At 34.7% G+C, this 24,733-nt stretch overlaps 1 protein-coding gene and 1 pseudogene across 1 annotated transcript in view; one reads left to right on the top strand and one right to left on the bottom strand.

Moving 5' to 3' along the window:
• MALRD1 (MAM and LDL receptor class A domain containing 1) overlaps window positions 1-24,733 on the bottom strand; it is a 477,766-nt gene that overhangs the window by 341,205 nt on the left and 111,828 nt on the right. Inside the window, 2 exon segments of the mRNA XM_039877626.1 lie at window positions 9,263-9,350; window positions 9,904-10,037. Of these exon segments, the coding sequence (XP_039733560.1) occupies window positions 9,263-9,350; window positions 9,904-10,037 (222 nt within the window).
• On the top strand, window positions 22,786-22,908 carry LOC120614796 (uncharacterized; annotated as a pseudogene).

Genomic DNA, 24,733 nt, shown 5'->3' with positions numbered 1-24,733 from the left:
TGGTTTTTTTTAGCCATTAATGTTTTGAGAGTTGGCTCGATTTGAGGTTTTCTTTATCTGACTCATACATTTCTCCTCACATACCTAGGAGTGGAATTGCTTGGTCACGGAGCATGTACGACTTCACTTTGCGAGATAATTCCAAACTGTTTTCCAAAGTAATTGTGTCAATTTCTATACTTCTCAGCAGTGTATAAATACTGGTTTCATTACATACTCATCATCCATGTGTATATCTAGATCCACCCATGTGTTTGCCATTTTCTTTGCTGTCTATTCCCCTTTCCACCTCAGTCCTTGTTGAGTTCACGCTGTCTTATTCCGATGTTCACATTTATATAGTTTATTTGGTAAGAGTCTAGTGCAGTAAAATCGCCTTTTGTTTGGTTTTGGATGTTGTATTCTGAAAGCCTTTTTTCCCCACTCTCATTCCTGAGTTTTGCTTTGGTCTAGACTAACAGTTACAATTTCTCAGAATTTTGAACATAATATTCAATTGACAGTTATAATTTCTCAGAATTTTGAACATAATATTCAATTGTCTTCTGACTTCCTTTCTTGCTCTTGTGAAGTTGGCTATCTAATTGTGGTTCTCTTATAATTGCATTTTAATCTCTGGCTGTTTTTAACATAATCTTCTCTTTTTTGTTGTTTTTCTAATTCATTTCCGTGAGTCTCTACTTGGATTTATTCTTACTATAATATTTTGCATGAGGTTCACTAGGCTTCTTAAATCCATGTGTTACATGGATATATTAATTCTTATATCTTTGAAAATTGCTTCTCCTCAATTTTCTTTTTCTCTCTCTGGAACCCATTAGCTTTTATGATCTATCCTTCAAATAAATCTATCTTTCCCATTTTCCTTCTCTGTATCTATATGCTGCACTCTGATATTTCCTTCTAGCTTTTTCCAGTTGAGTATAATATTGATGTTGGCTTTCAACTATTTAATTTATCCACTGAGATTTTTATTTCATTGATTTTTATTTCTCCTATTGAGGAGGTCAATTTGATTATTTTTCAAAAACTTTTTTTTTAAAATAATGTCATACCATTATCTTAGGGCTTGGGCTCCTTTAATATTTTTAATTATTTGTCTATTAGTTTTCTATTTTTTCATAACAAACCTTAGAAATTTAAACTGATACACTTATTATCTCACGCAATTTCTATGAATCTGAAATGTAGAGGAGGTTTGGCCTGGGGGGTCTCACTGGGAGTCTTACAAGGTTGTCGTTAAGATGTCAGCCAAGGCTGCAGCCCTCTAAATGCTTACTGGGGCTAGAGGATCTGCTTCCAAGGGAGCTTGCTCACATGCCTAGGAAGTTAGTGATATGTCCAAAGCTGGTAATAATTTAATGAGACCTAAAGATGTTAAAAAAACAGCTTTATTGCTTAATCGCCATTGTGGGAATGGCTGCAGGGAGGGCAGTCTAGTATAAAACAAGTGGGAAAATCTGTTTTATCAGAAAGATTGTATTAGTGTAGGATAAAGTATATCATATTTGTTACAAGAAAGTCACAGAGCGAGGAGTTAGACCATTGAGATCTGGAGCCTGAGTCATCTACTTAAAATGACAGGTGTGTAGGCGGGTTGGGTTCCCTGTGGCTGAGGGATGTGGAAGATCAGATCAAACCAGCCTAATCTATGCTTCTTAGTGAGTGCAGACTTCAGTCATTTGCATTTCACCTTTGCAATTTTGTTTCATCTGCAAAGATTTCAGTGTTTTTTTGTTTAGAGACTTAACTATCATTGCTACCAACTTTAGCCTGTCTATGCAAAATCATCATCATCATCATCATCATCATCATCATCATCATCATCTTACAGTTTCTTTTTTATCGTAGTGGTCCTTTTACCTATCATTCTGGATTATTTCTGAGATGGAAAATGAGTTGTCTCTACTTTTCCTAAGTACAGACTCATCAACCTCCTTTTTCTAAAATATCCACTCATGTCCATAATTTCTTCTTAAGGAGGACCATTTCCTAGTTTGAATTAAAATCAGGCCTAAAAATGCAGTTAAGACTACTAGTTTGAATAAGTCAGACCCGATGATCTAAAAACCACAACACTACGTATGTAGCACGACATAGAGATGTCAAATATAATTTAACATGCATTTATTTAAATGTTAAGTTGAGCTTATAAAAGAGAAAACCCCGAGTGAGGGAAACAGAGCATTAAAAAATGGAACAGAAAGCATGATGTGGCTGCCAGAGTTAGGGAGTAACAGAATATGGGGTGAATGAGAGGGAGGACAAGGGAAAGGAGGGCCAGAGGGATGTAATATCCCAGGGCTGGGGTACCACTGCGATCCAAAAGAAACAACTCAAAGTTTATCTAGAAGGGCTCTTCTACAAACTAGTTGATAAAGAATTCTCACAGAAAATCAAGCCTAGTAAATTATAGTAGCCAGCCTCCAAAATATCCCCCAGTGATCCCTATTCTTGGTATTCAGGCCCTGTTTACCAGTCCCCTGTCACACTGAGCAGGACTGACCTGTGTGATCAATGATCCATATTGCAATGCCTGTGTGTGATTTCCAAAGCTAGGCTTCTACTATCTTCTCTTGGATCATTTATTCTGAGGGAAAGCAGATACCACATCAAAGAGATACTCTAGAAGCTCTGTGGAGAAAGTCCAGGAACTGAGACCTGTTGCTAAGAGCGGCACTAACTTCCTAGGCATGTGAGCATAACTGTGAATTACTTGAATAATATGCATAGTCATTCTTTATCTATCTCCAGGTAACAATACATTTTTTTTTTAACCACGACTTCTGATGTTAAGAAGTTTATTTAATTAAAATATCTAAAATCGCTACTCAAGGTTTAAATATAATTGACTTTCAGAAAATTCAAAAATTTGAAATATCTATAGCTCCAGGGGAAAACATACATTTTTCCTATTGCACTTACTACAATGGCTCAGAGTTACACCCACAAGCTTGAAACAACTGCACTTAGCATGATCTTACTGAAGCGTCTATGTCAGGTCTACTTTCTGGGAGAGTGTGTATTACTAAAACAAGGCTGTTCTCTAGCTATAATTTATAACTATTGTGATCCAGCTATTGCCATTTTTATGTGGTGCCTTTTTTTATGCCTCCAATATCAAATCAGCTCTTTCTGAAATATTTTTGCTTTAATACGAAGATTCAATAAAAATTTCCAGGTAGTGCAAGGTATTTTCTATTTTTATAGCTATTGTACTAATCTAAAAGTAACTGTGAATAAGATAAAGTAGCGATTGAACAATTTTTAAGCAAAAATCCAGGTATTTTATTAGCTTTTTCCATTTTTGGCATTTAGTAATTCTCTCAATTAAAAGCTGACAAAATTTAAAATTTTAATTTGAAGTTTCAAATTAGGTTGTTAATTTGTCTTTATTTTCTAGAAACACAATAACAGTACTAAGTTGAATGCCTCTTTGGCTTTGGACGATTTCTTTTACTCAGTGTACACTAAATCACTTTATAATGCTACACCCAAGACACTAAAACTAGAATACTTAAGATTGTAATCACCGAGTTGCCAATTTCTTGATTTTTACCTTGAAGTCTTTTATTAAAATGTAAATATTCCAAACATTTTGTATTTTCTTCAAAGTCTATCTTTAGTAAGTTATGGAAGAAAAGAAAATCTCAAAACAAATTGCCTTCATTTTATTTATTATTCTGAGGCAAATATAATGGACACACCAGAACGTTTAGTATTATAAAATGAAAAGCTCTAGGCAATATCTTAAAAGTGAAGACAAAAGTACTCACTCTTTTTCCCTTGGCATTTTATTCCACTGAAACAAACTACTCTTTGCATAAAGAAGTGAAACTTGAACAAGTATTTTTAAATAAAACCGGTGAGATGCTGAGGCAAATGAGGAGGGATGCCAAAAATCCAATCAACTTTGTCAGCTCAACAACAACAACATAAAAAAATGTTTGGCAAGTAAGGGAGGACATCGTAAAAATTGTTAAGCGTCCTGTAAGTAGTTACCATACTTTCTCCATTTTAAGGCATCATCAGTTACGAAGCATGCCACTGACTTAGTAACTACTTTCCTGAGAAAAATAAAACACTAAATACCTTGGATGATGAAATTCATTCTAATAATTAATACTTCCGGTAACTAATCATTCTAATATACATACTGAATTCTGACATTTTAAGTTAGATGGATGAAAAGTGCCTAGGTGATTTCTTTTTCCAGCTTACAAAAGGTGTGTTGTAATGTAGTCACAGGTGTTTTTCCAAATAACCCAGCTCCCTCACCAAGAACCTTTGATGTAAGAACACTGTTGTATATTCTGCTGAAGGGAACCTACTTCTTGCCTTTCTCATGTAGGATGGAAAGAGCAATGTGAAACGTACTTCCTTTGGATACTTACTATTAAATTTGAATGTCTGGCAACAATTCTTACTTAATAATCTACTCTGAAAGTCTGATTCAAGGTGAGGGGAAAACTATTTAACTTTATTTACCATCATTACCTACTCTGAGAATGGCCAACATCATTAAACATGACACAAAGAATCCTAGGACTTTCTATTACATGGTTAAGTTTGCAATTTGTGACAACATAGACAGACCTCAAGATAATCATGCTAAGTGAAATAAGCCAGACAGAAAAAGTTGAAAATCACATATCACTTATTTGTGGGATATAAACCTAAAAGCAACAAATGAACAGGACAAACAGAGACTCATGGACATGGACAATAGACTAGTGGTTACCAGAGGGTAGAGGGTCAGGGGAGGGGGGAGGTAGATGGCGTAAAGGGGTCAAATATGTGGTGACAGAAAGAAATCTAACTATGGGAGGTGAACATGCAATGTAAATATATATATATATATACACACACATATATAAAGTGTACAGCTGAAACTTATTGGATTTCATTAACCAATGTCACATAAAATTAATTAATTAAAAAATTTTTTAAAAATAAATAACAAGTCTTTTTTCTAGTATCCTCCTGGATCAATTTCTATTTTAATTACTTAATTATTTTTTAAATTTATTTGTGTGGCACTGTTTAATAAAATTACATAGGTTTCAAGTGTATAATTCAATAATACATCATTTGTATATTGTATTGTGTGCTCACCAAAGTCAAATCTCCTTCTATCACGATATATTTGACCCCCTTTACCCTTATCTACCTCCCCTGCTCTCTTTCCCTCTGGTTACCCTATCCCATATACGAATAAAATCATATGATTCTCAACTTTTTAAAAATAAGAATCTATATCATCAAAGTATTGAAACAAAGGAGGTATGATCCATAATTGAGAATGGATTTGAAAGCTAAGTTAGAAACAACCAGATGTTAGAAAATAAGAATTGATGCGGAAGAGCAAATATTGTTGTTCTAAGATACAATGAAAAGAAGCTAAGTTTATGGCATAAACACTATTGAGAAAAAAAATTAATAAACGTTTGCAGTTATAAAGCTTACTATTCGAGTCAATACTGTTTTGAATCAGGGCCGCGGTAGAAGTAATGGAAAAAAAACAAAACAAAACAGAACAAATGTGAGAAACATTTTGGAGTTGGAGTCAACAAGATTTGCAAGTGGGCCAGTTTAAGGGGAAAGTCAAAGAATACTGTCAAATTCCATTCTTGGGTTGCTAGAGAATACTGATGTAATTGAAAGGAACAAGGAAGGTATGGGAGAAAGGTCGATTTTGAGAAAATAAATGAAATGATCTACTTTTTAGTCATTTTTAGTATAAAATAAAAGTTACAGGTAATGTTCAAATCCATATTGTGGAGATTAGGTCAATATTTTGTGTCTGCGTGTATGTGTTTTTCAGTTATCTCTTTTTATTTGTTAGCCAAGGAGAAAAAATAAATGCTATAATCAGTTTATACTGAAAGCAAATCAATGTCTGTAAGTAAAACTACATGCACTGATCCCACTTCTGCTAACAAGATGTCATGGAAAAAAAAAAACCTGACTGATAATCATCAAGAACAATATTTTTATTAAGAGTCTAATTTTTATTTTCATCTTATGGCAAGATTACATCAAATTCCTTTACGAAACCTACGGCTGCAACAGGCTTTGTGGTTTCAACCCAAAGGTTCTTTTGTTATGAAGCCAATGTTAAAACCACACAGTTCTGACGGTTTTTAGAATTCCAGCTTTTTCTTCCAAAACTTGAACTAGAAAATAATCTATAACTGATATCTCACATCTCTGCCTTTCTTCCTGGCAGCTTTTCTCTCTCCACCGTGGAACCATCAGCCACGTAATGCGTTCAGCAGGATCACTGGAACAGAAACTGTCAATGGTGACTTGTGTTCCTTTCTGTATTCTCTGTTCTCTGCTGCTCAGGTCATGGTAATTCTCCCTACATGCAGAAGGGGAAGCGATTTGGAAGAATCTCTAGCCGTTGAAATCAGACAAACTTAGGTGAAAAATCTCATTCCTGCCCTCAACTGTGTGTATTCTCCTCCAGGTCACTTATACTCCTTTAGTTTAATTTCTCACATCTGTAAAATAGAAATTGTATGCTCTTCGTTTCGAGGTTAGTGGATTCGATGAGCAGTGTAATAACAGTGGTGAATATCATAGTCCAAACAAGCAGGTATCATATCCTGTCACTTTACAGCGAAGGAAGCCTCAGGCAGGTTACCTCCTACTCAGGTTGCTCCACGAAATTGAGATAACGAAAGTATCGATCCTATTCAACACTCAACATCTATTCACCAGTGATGGGCCAGGCACTATTCTAGACTCTTAAAAGGTTAGAGGATTCTATGAGATGACGCACATGAGTGGTAGATGCTATTAATGTGCCTAATTATAAGCTCCCTCTCCTACCCTTGCCGAGCCCCCTGTCAGTGGAGAACACTTCCTTGCCCCGTTGTTAGGCTTGAGTGCCTGACTTGCTCTGACCAGTGGGCATGAGCAGACATGATGCGTACCATGTCCCAGTAGAAGTTCTAAGTGTGCTTTCTTTTTCTCTTCCTCTGACAACAACAGAATGTGTCAGGTAGGGACGTGGTCATTCATCCTTGGTCCCAGATACTCAGGACATATGGAATAGAGATACATAACTTGGAGCTACAGAAAATGATACAGAGCTATGAAAAAAACAAAACAAAACGTATTTTTGCTGTTACTCTCCTGTACTAACCAACACTTAAGAACAAGAAATAAGTGTGGTTGTAAGCCACTGGGATTTGGCTTTTGAGAAAAACTGACTGGCACAAAACATAGTATCTTGCATTTAGAAGTATTATATATTTTAGTAATAATAACTAAAACATGTAATGAAAGTATATAAAGCACTTAAAAAGATATAGACATTTCTCCATCTATCCAACAAATATTTATTGAGAACTACCATGTGCCAGATACAATTTAAGCTGCTAGAAATAAAGCAATGAGCAGGTAAAATTTATGCTCTCAGCTAACGTTATTGTGGGGGAAAACAGAAATTTAACTATAAGGGAGATAAGTGTTGTAAAGAAAAATAACACAGGGAAAAAAGATTTAAAAATATAAGGAAGAGACTGTGTGTCTGTATGTCAGTGTGTCTATGTGTCTGTGAGTATGTAGTATTTAGAGAAAGGTTCATTAAGGGAGAAACTTTTGAGAAGAGATCAGAAAAAAGTAAAGGAGGGACTCAAGTGACTATCTGGGGAAAGTATATTCCAGGAAGAGAGAAAAGCAGGTGCAAAAGCCCTGAGGCACAGATGGGTTGGGGTGGCCAAGAATGAGTCCAGCGGCCCTGTTTGGAGCTCAGAGGCACACTGGTGGAAGGTGAAGTCCTACAGAGGTCTGAGGGAGCCAGTCATTTATTCCTTGACAGCTACTGGAAGAAGTTTGGCACTGGCTCTAGATGAGATAGGATGTCACAGGAAGTCTCTAATGATAGGGTGACATGATCTTATCTAAGTTTGAAAAGGATCGTTCTGGCTGCTGTTTTGAGAAAAGATTACATGGTTCGAGGGTAAAAGCAGAGAGTCCACTTCAAAAGCAATTGTAATAATCTATTCAGAGACAATGGCTGCTTGCACCAAGGACAAGAAGTAGTGGATTCTGCATGTATCTGAAGTCAGTGGCTGACCAGATTTGTTAATGAAGAATAAGCAATTAGAAATAAATGGCAATTTACTGAAATAGGGAGGCACGGGGGAATGACAGAATTTACTTTTAGATATTGAGAGTGAGGGTAAACTGTTCGATTCTGATTCCCTTCTTGCTGGTCTTCCAGAGAGGGGTTTGGCTTTCTGTAGAGCTCCATGGAAACCACTACACAGTGAGCTTAGGGGAAGCAGTCCTGCCAGAATGATGACGGGGAGGACCAGAGCTGGGTCACAGTGCCACAAGGGAAAAAGGGGAATCGGGCCCTCTGATTACATCTGGGGAGGGGGCTGGTGCTCTTCTGGTTGGTAAAGCTACGGTGATGGAGCAGGGCTGAGGTTAAATTTTCACACAGGAGAATGTGTTCTATGTGAATAATGGCCACTGATTTTTAAATGCCCCGTCTGCGATTACTCCAGGAAGAAGACTTTGCTCTCCCTTATCATGCAATTTAAGAGTCTCCAGTCTCAGTGCCAGAATCATCCTCTAAGAGATTGTTATCCAGTTCTTCTAGATCACTACACACAGCCTGGAATGAGTTGCCACTGGGGAGTAGCTGTTTTGGCTACTTTCCCAGTTATCTTTGAGATTCCTGTTAGACATCTAAGTTGAGCTGTTGAGTAAGTGGTTAGTATATTAGTCTGCAGCTCAGGGGAAAGGTTGAGGATAGAAATATGTATCTGGGAAAGATGTACGACTTCTTTACTGGAAAGTCCATAATGTGGAGTGGAAATGCCTGATGACCTTAGGCATGTATAAAGTGTAGCCTGAGAATTGAACACCACTGAAGGTAACTGAGAGGTTAATAATGTCTCCCAAACGATGTTATTACCAGGCAAACAATTTGGTTATTATAACCCCTCAAAAATAACGGAATTACAGTTTAACTTCAGACATGATTTCCTAATATTTGGCTTGTGAGGAGACATGAACACTACGAAACCAAACTGCTTTACTATCTTTGCAAAGACATTAAAGGTAGTTACGAGCAAAGATTCACAATAATCTCTTCCAGGCGTAATATATTTGAGAGAATGGATATAAGAGTATTTTCGAATATTTGTTGAAATGAAATATTGATTTCCTTGGTAGTTTTTAAAAGTAAACAGTTTTGAAAATACTTATATATTACAATATTACAATATTTTTTTCTTACCAGGATAGAGAATACAGTCCGTAAATGATAAATCATCAACTACAATGTCTCCTGTGAAGCCATCTCCCATTGATGTTTCCACCAAAATCTAAAAAAAATAGAAAAAAAATTTTTGTCATTATAAAGAAAACTGTTTTATGGAATCTCACAGCTGAAAAGGAATTCAGAATGTACTTAAAGAGAACTCTCTTCTGAACCACTAAAAAACACCCTACAATTATCTTCATAAAGTAGGCATTTGGTCTCTGCCTAAAAATTCTGGCCACCGGAAGCCCCATACTACATTGGGTCTATGAAACCCAATTCTCTTCCTGATGAGTTTTGATTTTCTGAAATTTCAATCTATCAGATTTTTATCTACTTCCTTTTAGCTTTCAACCATTAACTCTAGACTTGTCTTGTTTTTTTTTTCTGATCCTTTAAGTATTTAAAGACAAATTATTGTCTCCTTTTCCCACCTTTGGCCCAGTAGTTTATCTGTTTCCAAGGTTAAATCTCTTCATCCTTCCAGAAATCCAATTTGCTGCCAGAGGTACTTGCTAGAATGTACATATCAAAGAGCTTTAAAAGTTTTCTCACACCAAACTTATTCTGTAACACATTATAAAACTGGCTAATCGTGATTAGATCTCCTTCGGGACCACATTAATCACAGTGAACTCATATGACATCTCTGCTGTCACGGGAGCTGCGATTCCACCAAAACGCCAGGAAAATATGAAATACTGACAAACCACTACAGTATATGGCAGATTGTTATTAGGGATGAGATTTACTATAATAGAATTAATCATGATGAATTATTTTAATACTTATGCAAATTTGTTGCATACTTACTGGGAATCCTGCTATAATTTAATAATAAACTTCGAGCAAATTCAAACTTAAAAAACATGCTCTTTTTCCACTATTATAGGAGTACATGAAATTCTGTTTCATTTTGCCTCACAAATGATGTGTGTGGCAGTTGAAATTTTATTTCATTTTTTAAATTCTATCCTCCATTAAAAGTTGTCTCATACATTATTTATTGATGTCCTAGTTAAAAGAGAGAAAGTTTTAAAGGTCAAATCACTGACCTCAAACCTCGTGTCATCTTCCCCCAACTTTCCAGTCTTTCTTGAGAACTACCAGAATTTTCTCCCTGATGTGTCACTAAGGAAATTAATCAACTTGGGAAAGGTTTATGCATCTAACCAGAGCAAATATAGTTGGCCTAATATTGCCTGAGGAGCATTTAATGGTGTGATCCAGGAAGTGTCTTGCTGCTTTATAATGGATTGCTCCAAATATAAAATATGCCTTTCTTTCATCACCAGCATGACTGATAGAAATATTATAGACAGAAAACAAAAATGCAGGAAAAATACTCCATACAAAATCAAATAAGTGTTCTAATAAACAAAAAGAACTTAGTAAACATACTGTAAGAAAATATCGTTTTTATAGGAAAAAAAAGACTGCGGTTGGCCAAACAATAGCAAAAAGTCATGAAAAAAATATTTAATAACAAATTGCTTGGATCATTATGTGTCTATCCCACTGCAACACAACATAGAATATGCTCATAGAAGGTTCATAACATGCAGAAAAAAGGAAAAACTAAGATATATAAAAATAAGCAGTATTGAGTTGGATATACCACTCATGATTATCTTAGTTTCTTAATGAGAAGAGATAGAAAATTGATATCATAATTCCAAAGTTTGTGGAAAGCCCAGTTGTTGTAACTATAAATATCTGTAAGATAATTTCAGGATATATACAAAGATCTAGCTCCACTAGAGTGTATGGGCTCAACTGTTCCAAAGTATTCCTTTTGTTAAGGAATTGATTGATTTATGACAATTAAATATTTCTTAATTTGTGGACCACACCAGGTAAACAGCCTATCTGAGTGAATGCTTTCTGCACAGGCTGGTTTGTATTGAAGTTTACTTCACATTACATAAGCTTTTTGATATTACATTCAATGCCCATGGAAGACACTGAAATAGTCCCAGGCAGAGGACCATTGGGTCTTGCTCTAAGACATAATTTAATCATAATTTTTACCAAAATATCTTCAACTTCCTAATCCTCTAATGTTAGCACTCTTGAGAAATAATGAACAATAGTTTCAAGTTGAGGTACTAAAAATGTCCATTTGTATATATAATTGCAGTCTCAGCCTCTTTTAAATATTAAGTCAGTTGTTTTTAAAAAGCTTACTTGATAACAAATCACATTTTGAGAAAATATGAATGTTGAGGTTTAATTCTACTTTTGTCCTATATTTAATTTAGCCTATAAAAAAGTTTTGCAAAGTATCCTAAGAAACTAGTCCTAAGACAATAATCACAAAAAAAGAGTACACTCAGGTGACTCTATTCTGGAAAATTTACTTTCAATTCTGATGTTTTTCACAGAATAAATGGAAGGATATTCAAATAAAAACATTATTGTATGCAAAGCCATACTGCCATTCTGGAAATTAAAGGTGGCAAATTTTACTCCTAAATACCTTTAATACTTTACTAAAAGACTTTAAGAGCAACTGAAAATTCCAGTTTGGCCTAAATGACCTGCATTATTTGTAAAAGCCAATTCTACTTACACTAGAACTATTGTTGGCTAGGAAATTGTATAAAACAATCCAGCTCTTCTAAGTTGTACTTTTCATGGGCTGCTGCATGCTCCAAATAAAGATGGAATGGCCTTGTCAACTACATGGAACCTTTTAGTTCTACTATAACTAAAGACAAATATTAATAAGGCTCTGGAGACTCACCTGCACATTCTCTACATTTAAGAAACTCTGAAGTCTTGTCAAAAGTTTTCAAATGATATGGAAACTATTGTCATCATATATACATAAGATAAAATCTAATCATAATTTTTACCTAACTATATTTAATTGTCTAATCTATATGTATGTGCGTATATGTAAATATGTTTCATAGGCTCTCTTAGCTCATAAAAAATGGACAATTCAAACTTCCATCCACTTCAGCCATCATACATTTAGAAAATAATACAAAATCCTAGCATAACATATCAATTTTTTAAAAAGCACTTCTTCAGAAAGATGCAAAACAAAGGATTATATAAAATTTATAAAAGCACATATCTTTTGTGGAGCAACTAGAACTCCAATGCATTGCTGATGAGAATCCAGAATGGTACAGCCACCTTGGAAAATCAGTTGGCAATCTCTTATAAAATTACACACATACTTTTATATGATGTGGCAATCACATATGTAGGTATTATCTTTACTTGAGAAATAAAAGACATGCCTAAACAAAAACCTGTTCAGAAAAACCTGTTTACAGAAGCTTTATTTTTGATTTCCAAAAGTTGGAAACAATCCAAATATCCCTCAACTGGTAAACAGTAAGCAAACTGTGGTAGGTCTATACAATGGAATAGCACTCGGCAATGAAAAAGGAACAAACTAATGATATATGCAACAACTTCTGTAAATCTCAAAAAGCATTATACTAAATGAAAGAAGCTGGACTAAAAAAGGCTATATACTTTACCAACCTGTCTATATAACATTCTAGAAAAGGCAGAATTGTAGGGAAAGAAATCCGATTAGTGCTGCCAGGAGAGGGGCTCCCGGGATTGACTACATAAGAGGAATGGAGAATGTGAGAGGATGATGAAAATATTTTCTATCTTGGTTGTGTCAGTGGTTATATAACTGTACACATTTGTTGACATTCATAGAGATTCTCACCTAAACAGGATGAATTTTAATTATATAAACTGTACCTTAATAAACAAATAAAAACATTTATTCTATACTTACTGCTATAAGTCATCAATACTCAATTATCACTTTCACTTTTTTCCTAAATTGCTAATTTAATGTATGGTATTTGATAATTAGCATACAGTAATCTCAAGTATCTCAATCTATTTTTCAATTCAGCTATGAAAAATCTTCTCTTGCTATCTATTAATAATTTTCTTTTAAATATTAAGTCGGCCATTTTTTTAAAAGCCTACTTGATAACAAATCACATCTTGAGAAAATACGTATGTTGAAGTTTAATTCTACTTTTGTCCTATATTTAATTTAGTCTACGAAAAAACTTTGCAAAGTATCCTAAGAAACTAGTCCTAAGAAAATAATCACAAAAAAAGAGCATACATATTTTCTCTTATACTTTCCAATGGTGTCCACTCGTTTTTATTTGGTAGTCCCGTAATTAAAAATGCAGAAACAATGAAAATGAAAGACATTTTAAAAACTCTCTGTAGCCTGTTCTTACAACTGACTAAAAGCTGAAGGAGACAAGCTCCTATAAAGACATTAACACAACTATCTAATATTTTACTATATAACCTGTAACTTGAGCTCCTAGAAAGTCAGCTTAGAATCTCTACCTTTCTAGGCTAATACTTAGGAAAATGTTTTCTAGATTCAACATGAAAAGGTTTTTAAGCATCTTTGGAATTTTTTAATACAATCCTGAGACCAATCTTCATGAAATAAAACTCAGATTTTTTTTCTGACAAATTTTGTTTATAACTCTGTCTCTGGCCATATCATACACACAACAAAGTATAGAACAATTAGAGTCTTCAATTATTATACTATATAGATGAATACCTTTTATCAGTAAACATGAGCTATAAGGACTGTATCTAAATTGTACATACATTGAGCAGAAAAATGGATAATAAAAATAAAACTGTGGTACAAGTAGAAACGAAATAAAATCCTGGGATAGATAAATAGATCAAGTATAAAAGGATTGATTACTTAAGAGAAAAAACGATCTGATATCTACCTCACCTGACTGAGTTCTTAATTGGAGAAAAAATCATGGCAAAATTTTTATTTTTATTTTTTCATTATACTGTATTTCTTCTCAGCTAGTGTATGGCTTGTTAAAAATTTCTGATTTCTCAACGAGTGCCTACGTTGTCATTGTGCCAAGTGTTTCCATGGTTACCAAGGAGAAAAAAATTGTCTCTGTCCTTGAGTATCTCACTACCTAAGCCAGAAAAAAAACTAAGTGGTAACAACGTGGCTGTCAGGCGTTTAGTCTAACCCAAACAGTGTTCTCAAAGCAAGTAGGTAGCTAACATTTTAAAAGTGGGATATTTCTCAAAAAGATACTGTTTTATGGAGTCCCTGTGCCTCTTTATTATATACCACAAACTAAGTTAGCCTGCTCCATTTCATAGATACATACTGACAGAAGATGTCAGATTTTTTATTTAGAGAGACAGCAAAACACATCTGCCAGAGAAATACCTGGCACTGGTTCCCTGATTTCCATAGGGTGTGTGCTGGCTTGTAATACAGAAGAGGAACATGAACATTAGGGAAGTCTAGGGAAGAGGGAGGGAGGGAAGGAGGGAAAGAGGGAAAGGAGAAGAAGAGGAAAGAGGAAAGAAAGGAGAGAGGAGAGGAAGGAGGAAGGAGGAGATAGAGAGAGAAGAAGGAGAGGAAAAGGGAGGAAGAAAGGGGGAGGGAGATGGGGAGAGGGAGAGAAGAGGGAGCTTACTGTGGAATGTAAGCCAATGTCTCAGGGCAAAGGCTATTCAAACACATCCTTTGAACACAGAAATGGGTGGAGAACTGTCTCCCAACAGTGCAGCTGGATGGTGCTACGTTACTGGTATATTTAATTTGTGAAAGCGCCATGCCTCTTAAAGTATATGTAAACTGAGATATCTAGGTCAATTCAGCCTCCTTTCCCCTTATAGATTGCGTCCTTTTATATAACTCTGCACTGAATGAGTCTGATCTGTTAGAGTCTTTCAGAGAGGCTACCCTCCTGCTGCTGGCCCAGCTCCTTTTCCACTCATAAAATATTTTCCCATCAGGCTTCTGCTGTGTTGAGGTTAGAGATTTAAAAAAAAAAAAAAAGGTCAAGGAAGAGGGGATATGATAGAAGAAATGAAGTCATCAAATCTCATTAATGTTTCTTTATTTAGATAGAATTCTTTGTTATTCTTCTTCAAAGAAAGAGAAAGAACCTAAAAAAATAATCTTTAAGTATCTTTTAGGTCACTTGAGATTGATTCGCTTTCCACAGTTCTTAAAGGGATAGTAAACCACAAAATGTATTTCAGCTACATTTCTGTATCACTTCAGATGTACAAAAAGGACCAAAATTTGGGTGAGTTTTCTTTCCCCTCCAATACGTAACGGTGCCTTTCTGGAATTTGCCTAAGATGATTTGCAAAGGAATATAGGTTAATCAATTAGAAACTAATTTGGTACTTGAAATTCTGCAAACTCACATGCTATTTTAAAGTATCTCTGGGGACTCACCTACCATGTAACCCATTTCACATCTCATCTGTTATTTAAATGAGAACAAATAGTTCTCAATTTCTCCAGGCCTAAAAATTTATATAAAACCTATTTGATTGAAGGTTACAAAGAAGCATTTAATTGAAAAGAGCCCGGTCGATATTAGAGAGAGAAAAGTGACGATCTATAATTATTAATTTAAAAGTTCAGAAAATTGTGTATTTATTATTTTAAAATGATGCAATAGGTTTTAATAAAATAAGTAATAAAATTGTAATAGAATACAGTGTAATACTGTCTGAGTGACTGGCTCACACATGCCAAAATCAAATTCTCATTTCAGAAGCATAGTTCAGAAATTCTTAAATTCTTTTTCAATCAACAGACTCATTTTCATCTTCCACACCACTAAAGGCAATATTTAAAGAAAAAGAAGTGAAATTGTAGTTTATTATTTTTGTATATAACAAATCTTTTACAAAAATAATCATGTGCCCTCATTGTCTTTATGAAAGAAGGCTCCAAATCTACCCCTACTGTGTGGCAACTTAAAATTGATCCTGACCTAAGGCGAGAAAAACCAGGTTATAGATTTAAACCCAAACAATAACCCACATGTCCTTTGCTCTAGTTCAAAATCCCATAATGTCCACCTAGTGATTATTGTGAATTAAAATCCCATTTCAAGTCTCACAGTTTACGCATTACTTCCTCAGAGAAGCCTTCCTTGATCACTAGGGCTAAAACTATTTTTCTCTACAAACTTCTCATAATTTGTAATTATATCAGGATTTGTGCATCTTGGTGTTTGTCTGCCTTCTCTAGGAGGCTTTAAGGACAAGCTATATGAGGCTCGCTGAAAGACACAACACTGGATACACAGCACCTGACAATGATGAGCACACAGTAAGGACTTGCATATTTTAGGGGTAGATGGCACTTCCAATTTGAACCAAAGCCAATGATGTTACTCTTGATGCCACGCCATATTGCCTACGTATTTCACGTGGCATGTGATTATCAAATAAACAAAAAGATGTGAAATATATTGATTTGTCCCAGTACTTCATATTACCCAACTAAACTTTTGACAAATCCTGTTTCTTTTTTATTTTATAACTTCCAGTGTCTCTTCCTTACACAGTCTTGTTCCTGGATTCCAGTTCAGGTCTACCTATATTGATACAGTTTTGCTATCTTCTTCCCCTTTTTCCCACTCTTAAATTTTCTATGTCTATGTTTCCAGATCCTTTCCTCAAGCTTTAGGACTGTTTTCTATCTGAAATAATATAAATGTCATTTGTTAGAAGGGTTTCTTTTAAATTATCTATATGTGTGTGATAGTTATATCAGTTGTAGGCAACATTTAAAATACATTTTTAATAATACCTTTGAAAATTTATGCACAGAAGAGGACCTTAGGGAGCATTCAGAATCTAAAACCTTCATTTTCTACTTGAATAAATGAGACCCAGAAAGTTTAAATAACTCACCCATAAGTCTATAGATAGACTCTGTTAGCAAAATGATGTTCAAAACACTACAAAAGAAATGGTCTCATTCTTGAACAGTTTAAAAAGTCTAAATGCTTTAATTAAATTTTTACTTTTCATCTTTTTTGTTACTTTTAATAGTCTTCTAAACTTTTATATTAATCTGATAGATAAATGAGAAGGGAAGCTATTCAGATAATGTAAATTGGTACAGCCGCTATGGAGAACAGTATGGATGGTCCTCAAAAAATTAAGAATAGAATTACCATATGACCCAGCAATTCCTCTATTTGGTATCTACGACAAATAATACAAGACCGATTTAGACAGTTCTTTGTTTTTAGACAACTATTAATTCTGATTACAAACATGTAACATCTTCTAAGTGTTTAGAACTATATTATTAATAATATAATACCTTCCACATGTGTCAAAGTTTATTTTTTAATGGCACATTAATACTCATTATGTATGTAACTGTACTACAAAGTTTTAACATAGATGTGCATGTCTTATATACTAAATGTTCTTCTAGGGTAAACACTACAATAGATGATTGGATAAAGAAGCTATGGTACATATATATAATGGAATATTAGTCATAAGAAGAGATGAAACACTGCCATTTGTGACAACATGGATGGACCTTGAGATAATCATGCTAAGTGAAATAAGCCAGCACAAACAAACAGAGACTCATGGATGTGGACTATAGACTATTGGTTACCAGAGGGTGGGGTGAGATGCAGGGAAGTAGACAGGGTAAAAGAGGTCAAATATGTGGAGACAGAAAGAAATCTAACTATGGGAGGGGAACACACAATGCAATATATATATGCCTTACTGTTCAATTGTACACCTGAAACTTACTGGATTTTGTTAACTAATGTCACCATAATAAAAAAAAATGTGTATATTCTGCTATTCAGTATAGCAAATCTACTATACTGCAGAATCACTTGAAAAAAAAAAGAATAGACAATGAATTATATACAATTCAAAATAAAAAAAGTCTAGCTTTCAAAATAAAAATATCTTTCAATTTAGATTTTAAAATATCACTTTAGTTGAAATAATTGCTTTTGAAAGCAATACTTCTAATGATGTTTTGTTCTTTAAAAGTTATGGTATGCCATTTGAAATTATATTTTAAGTATTTGCTATTGTCAGGTGCATGTGCGCTTTGTAACTGCTCTTCAAATTTGACTTCCTCAAAATGAAAACCTGATTTTTAAAGTTACCTTTGCTATTGTTACTTGTGGAAATACAAGTAAGCATCTAAACCATTTATTACCCAAATGGTATTTGAGGGTATTTTGGTTGTTAACTTTAACATAATAAGTATTATAATGTAGCTTAAGGGGGAAAAATATAACTCATCAAAATTCATGATTTCACATATATTCACGTCTAGAATAAGGTTAAAGTATAAAACAGGCCTTACTAAACTACAGAATTACAACAGTACACGGGAATATCTGTAAATGTTACAAACCCTTTAACGTAGTTACAACTTTTCCTAATTGCCTGGAAAAGTAGATAATTTTAATTATAGAGATCTAGAGTAAAATCTATATAGTATTTCATGCCCTGGGAAGTTCTTATAACTGAGGCTATGCTTGAATATTTCAGAGATATTTTTATTGTTATTTTTCTTACTATAAAAATATTAAGAACATATTTCAATGAAGGTATGCTAGGAGTCATTAATTTCTTAAGTTTTTGGTTTATTTTTTTCTCAGTTTGTGAGGATGTGGCAGCTAGTACAACTAACTACTGTTTTAATATGAAAGCTCTTTGCCTTTTCTATGGGAAAAATCTTTATTCATTAATCCATATGCAGGAAAAACTTTTAGATCTTGAGTCTGTGAGACTGGATGCATGATTTAGGCTGGCTGGGCAAATTCAATTTTCTTGCACATCAATACCTGCTCAAAGTTTTGCCAGAAATGATTTACAAAACTTTCACCAAACCACGTGGCAACCCTTCTCAATGCAAACATTTGTATGATAAAAGTCCAATTCTTGATGTTGGTCAATAACAAATTTTTTTTTTTTAAAGAAATACATCTTTGATATAGAGCCACATCTTCTATTAAACTAAGTAACAGAGAACAATCCTTTATTTCTCACCGATAATCTTTCTCACTGACTTTTTTTTCCAAACTCGTTAAGCGTCTCATTTTTTTATACCCGCAAAAACAAAAATCAAATATCAATTTGACAAATTAATATATTACTTCCCCTTGGAAACAAGAAATTAATGATCGGAACTTGTCTCAGTGCACTGGCTGGTGGCCCAGCAGGACAGCCCTGTGACCCAGCTGAGGAAGATGTCCAAGCACAGCTGCCTCGGCTTCACCTGACAGGAGATTGTTAAAACAGAGTTTGCTTTTCTGTTCTTGCTCTTGAGTGTTGAGTCTCTGTCCCACGGCTTCTTTTCAAGCAAATAAGTAAGTCTTCAACAGTGCCTCAAATCGGAACTCACTTTCGAGCACTGGGTCAGAAATCTCTGATCAATCTATATCAATCTATACTGGAAGGACTTTTCTCCTTCCAATCCAGCCATTCCCCGGCAGCAGAGAATAAGCACCAGTGTCTCACGCCAGCCTGCTCTCAATGTCTGCTCCTTGCTACAGTCACCTTGAGTCTGGTCTTCAGTGACCCAGACAGTTTCCCCAGAAACTGAATATAAACCAAAGATGCCAGCTTACTAACATAAAATAAAAACATAACTGGAAATGTGTCTGAATACCTATGCCAGCTGGCCATCAAATTAAGGTTCTCAGGAAAGGAAATCTCGCACAAAATCAAAATCAAAAGGATGTTTGGTGAGAAGACAGAGGGAAGATAGTGTGGAATATTCTAAAGAGGCAGTACAGGCAAGTAAGAGAGTCAGCTGTCTATCAGGAAAGGAATACTGTCCTTTCACAGAACTAAAAACACATAAAATCTTCACCAGTAACGAAAGCTTATAGTAGGTGTATAAAACATCATAATTCATTACAATTCAGCCATCTTCCATTAACTACATTTAAGGCAATATAAGAGAGATTATAGCCCCCTTGAGGCTATTTAGGAGATAAGCTAAAGGGAATAGTCACATTTATAAATCATTCGCCAGGCATTTTAAAAATAAATTCCTGTAATACTTAACATAGATATTATTTAATCTGCTACTTCTTAAATTTATCTTACTGTCAGAATCACTGAAGGTTTTTTTTTTTTTAAAGTAAAGATTCTTAGGACTCTCCTCCAGAGCTTCTGATATAGTGCACGTAAAGACTGAGAATCTGTATTTTTTTAACAAATACTTGAGGTGGTTCTGATAATTATGAAAATTTGAGAACTACTAATCTAATTCTAATTCTGGGTTTAGAAGAACAAAGTGGATTCCTAAAGAAGTTAAGTACCGTGCCTGATACAGATATTTTACACACACACACACACACACACACACACACAGAATGCCTTAGACATGTAAGCATTCTGCTTGGTAACTGAGATAAGACATAGTATATGAATGCCTCTTAAACCAGATTTCTGTCTATTCAATCATGCTACCATGAGAATATACATTATGCACAAAATTATTAATATTATTGCTCAAAAAAGTTTTTTTTGCTCTTTTTCCTACACTCTAGAGAATACCTAGTTGTATCTTGTAGCCTCCTATATACTAACTAAAGACGAGGAAAAAATATTTTTTAATTTTGATGAGCTCCCTGTAAGTTTCTATTTCCTGAGAATTTATTGTTTTCTCTCCATTACCTATGCTATTATCTAAAATAACATTGCATTTCATAGTAAACTCTCAGTACTTAAGCTTGTGTGGAAAACAAATCTCCTTTAATGACAGCATTAAAATAAAATTAGAATTAGAACAATATGAAAGCCACTTAGTATAAGGTCTATTTAAATTTTCTCTTCATTTTAAGAGCTATGCTTGTGCAAAGCTGCAAACTCATTGATAAAAATCACGAGACACCATGATACATTTTAAAGTCAGCTGAGATACCGTTTTCACTGCTCCTGTCCTGCTTGTCTGGGTTCATGTCCCTCTGTGGGAGGTACAGATAGACGTCCTCGTGACAGGAACAGCTGTCCTTACTCTTAACTCACACTCAAGGCCGTGGTGTTTTCACATGCATTGAAGAGACCAGAATACATTTTGTCTGGCAGATGAACTCTGCAATAACCAAGTCTCAATGTAAATCTAAAGTCTAAATATACACATAAAACGACCTGGTTTCTGAGTTGCATGTTGACATATCTGCTGATCCTATACAAAATACAGGAAAGTGACAAACTTTTTTTAAAAAAAGCCACTAGCCCTGCAACTCTCCTAACTTTGAGTCACACGGAAATCAAAGTTTCGCCTCTCATTAATTTTTTAATTAATTTTACAATTACCTAAACATATAAGGAAAGGTAAGACATCTGAAGAAGTCAGTGAGGAAATAAATATAGTAAATTTTATGTATAAATAGTATGGTGTGATGTGGTAATGTAAGAGAATGTCCCCTAACATGTTTTAAAGTATGGGTAAATGGACTGTTCTTAGAAAACTAGATATTGGCTTAGGATGCATTTTTAGATAGTAGAATGAACAGTCATAATACGCAGATTATTAAAGGTGATTCCTTTGGATTAATTTAAGGATAGGACATTCAATTCCACGGATTTCATAAGAATCTTAGAGTTAAAAGTAAGTTTTCCCTTCTTAACCCCTTTCTTTCACACTATTTTGCAGTGACCTCTTTCTAACCTATTCTATTAAGTTTTCTGAAAAGATATTTTGTTTTGAACATCATCAGAGCCATTACTCCATGCTCTAGGCTTCCAGAGAGCCAGAAACTGGTTCTACCCTAAGCTTATTCTTAGGATATATTCCTAAAAATAAATGATCGAGAGGGACTGATACAATTCCTAGTGTACCTTTCGGTTAATAATCAGTGTGTTCTGTCTCCAGGGTAAGAGAGAAAAGGCCAGCAAGTGTTGGCTGTGTAATTATGCAGCCATTTAAACAAATCAGAATGCCTGGAAATATTTCAAACTTATGTTCAGATCGGTAATCTCACAACATGGGGGAAAAAAAACATAACAGCAAAGAATCATGCCTAAGGATGACATGTAATTTCCAAGATCAACAACAACAAAAATCCGACTTCTATTATAATGTTGAAAGAATATAATGATCTCGTGGAATCTACAGTGGCTGGTTGTAAAGATCAGAGGTCAGTCGACTTGTGAATAACGTTTTGGTCTTTTTCTTTAATTGGAAGTCTTATAAAAACAAACAAACAAACATGTTTTTAACTGGAACACAGCCATGCCAATTTGTTTTTTATTCTCTAAGTTGCTTTCATATATAATGCTCTGTTAAGGAGTCATGACAGTGACCCTATGTCCCATGGAGCCTAAAAATTTACTTGTGAGCTCTTGACAGGAAAAGTCTGCAAATGCCTGGTAGGGTCAGAATCAATAACACAATTAAAAGGTCCTTTCACAATCTTTAACTTTTTTAGTAAAAAATTTTAAAATGTAAAACTTTTAACAACTCATTTAGTGTTGAATAATTGAGACTAAACCATTTTAAAGCTGCCTTTATAGAAACCATATTTCCTTTCTATCAAAGTAAAGTTTAAGAGCTCTGCATTCACCTCAGTTCTAAAACTGAAAAAAAAAAAAGTTTAGGAATATTTGTAGATCTTCTCAATTTTCAAAGAGTCCTAGCTAAAATTTTGAAATGTAAAATATATTTTCTAGTTTATGGCCATGCCACCCTGAACAAGCCCGATCCCGTCTGATCGGGCTCAGAAGCTAAGCAGGGTCGGATCTGGTTAGTACTTGGATGGGAGACCACCTAGGAAGACCAGGTGCTGTAAACATAAAAAATTTAAAAAATAAGCTATTGTAAGCTGACAAGGTCCTTGCAATCTGTGAGGTCAACCAAGGGTTGCCTTGCCTAAAAAATAAATAAATAAATAAATAAAAATAAAATAAATAAATAAAATATATTTTATATAATGTACTCTTAGGTATAACTCTTAGGTGAACTCTACTCTTAGATGAGGCTTATAAAAAGTAAAGGCATATAAGATTTTAAAGTATTTTTGAAAATTGCAGCTTCATCTGTAAAACCACATTTTCTATATAGTAAACTTCCTCTTTATGTGTTTTTGATGGTTTTACAGGTAGGTATCCAGGTTTGGGAGATATGGAACATCAAACATTTCTTATCGAAGGGAATTTCAAATGGAACATCAAAATATTTTTTCTGATGTGAGACAAAATATTGAAAGCAGAGAGATACAGAGAAGGAAGGCAGGCTGATTATAAGGATACTTTTCAACCTGGCTATTGATGTGTTGGAACCTAATGGGCCTTCTGAGGAGCCCTATAAAATAGTGTAAAAATTGTCAATCTGGGAGGAGGAAAGGAGTCCATCCCCTATTGGTCATGGGTGGCCCTATGAGCATAAACTCCCCCAGACTCTGGGTTGTACCTGCAAGAATATCCTTTCCTTAAGTGATATACCTCCATGAATATCCCACCTGCTTAAGCCATGAGCTGTGGGCTAGTCCAGGAAAGAGTCTCATCACACCTGCACCAACTGGACAAAGCCTGAGACAGAAACCTGTGCTTAAAGAGTCATCTATATCTTCTATCTACCTTTGGTCTCACATTTTAAATATTCTCCCTACATGACCCAATGTTGTTCCCACCTAAATCCAGCCAACAGAGTAGTCTACTTAAAAGTCTCTTCTGAGTGGCTCAATGAACTGATCAAAACCTTCAGTGGCTCCCCATCACCTGCAGGTCAATGCACACATTCTTGACCATGACATCCGAGACATTCCCTGATCTGGCTTCTGTCTACCTCTTCTTGGCTCAAATTGATGGCACCATGAATGCCAGAACTGCCTGGTGGTTCTTCACATCGACATGTTGTTTCTCGTCTGTGTACAGCTACACGGCCTCCTTATTTCCTTCATCCCCAACTCCCAACACAGACTCACTTCAAACCGATGCTTTACTAGTAAGTCGCTCAACACCTTCCTCAATACTACCATGCTGAGTGAGAATATCACTTCCTTTTGATTGTAAAAATTTGCATTTGCATCTCTGTCTCTCTGTCTCCTTTAGAATATGTGTTTCATAAGGACAGCGATCATCTATTTGTGTTTGTATCCCCACCAAGTGGCAGAGTGATTAGAGCATTGTAGGATCTAATATCCATGAACAAATGAATATATCAATAGACATTAATTAACACTTAAATAGAAAGGTTCCCCTTGAACTAAGTTAAACAGATTATACCCTAAAGTTAGTTTTTGCCGTTTATGTTCTATTTCTTTGGGGCAATTAACTCATTATTTACTTTCAGTAAATCGATACTTTTTGCTGATATGAAAAAAGACAGGGAAACTAATGGCCATCTCTAAAATATATAATGGTACAGCTGTTGATATCTATCAGTAAAATTTGAATTATTGGAAAGGAAATTAAAAACATAAACTGTGATCTTAAATGTATTTTAGGAGCTCAAAGATAATTGGCATTCATAATAGCTTATCTAAAAGTTAAGGAAATCGTTTAAGATATAATAAAGATAAATTTTAGTTTCTTAATAAGGATTTTTGTGACTTACAACATACAAAAAAAATTTAGAGTTCAATCGTGAATTTAAAAAACTAAATTTCCCTTGCTGTT

This window comes from Pteropus medius, unplaced genomic scaffold, assembly GCF_902729225.1.
Source record: "Pteropus medius unplaced genomic scaffold, Ma_sr-lr_union100, whole genome shotgun sequence".
Taxonomy (NCBI): Eukaryota; Metazoa; Chordata; class Mammalia; order Chiroptera; family Pteropodidae; genus Pteropus; species Pteropus medius.
This window is presented reverse-complemented; position numbering and strand designations above follow the sequence as displayed.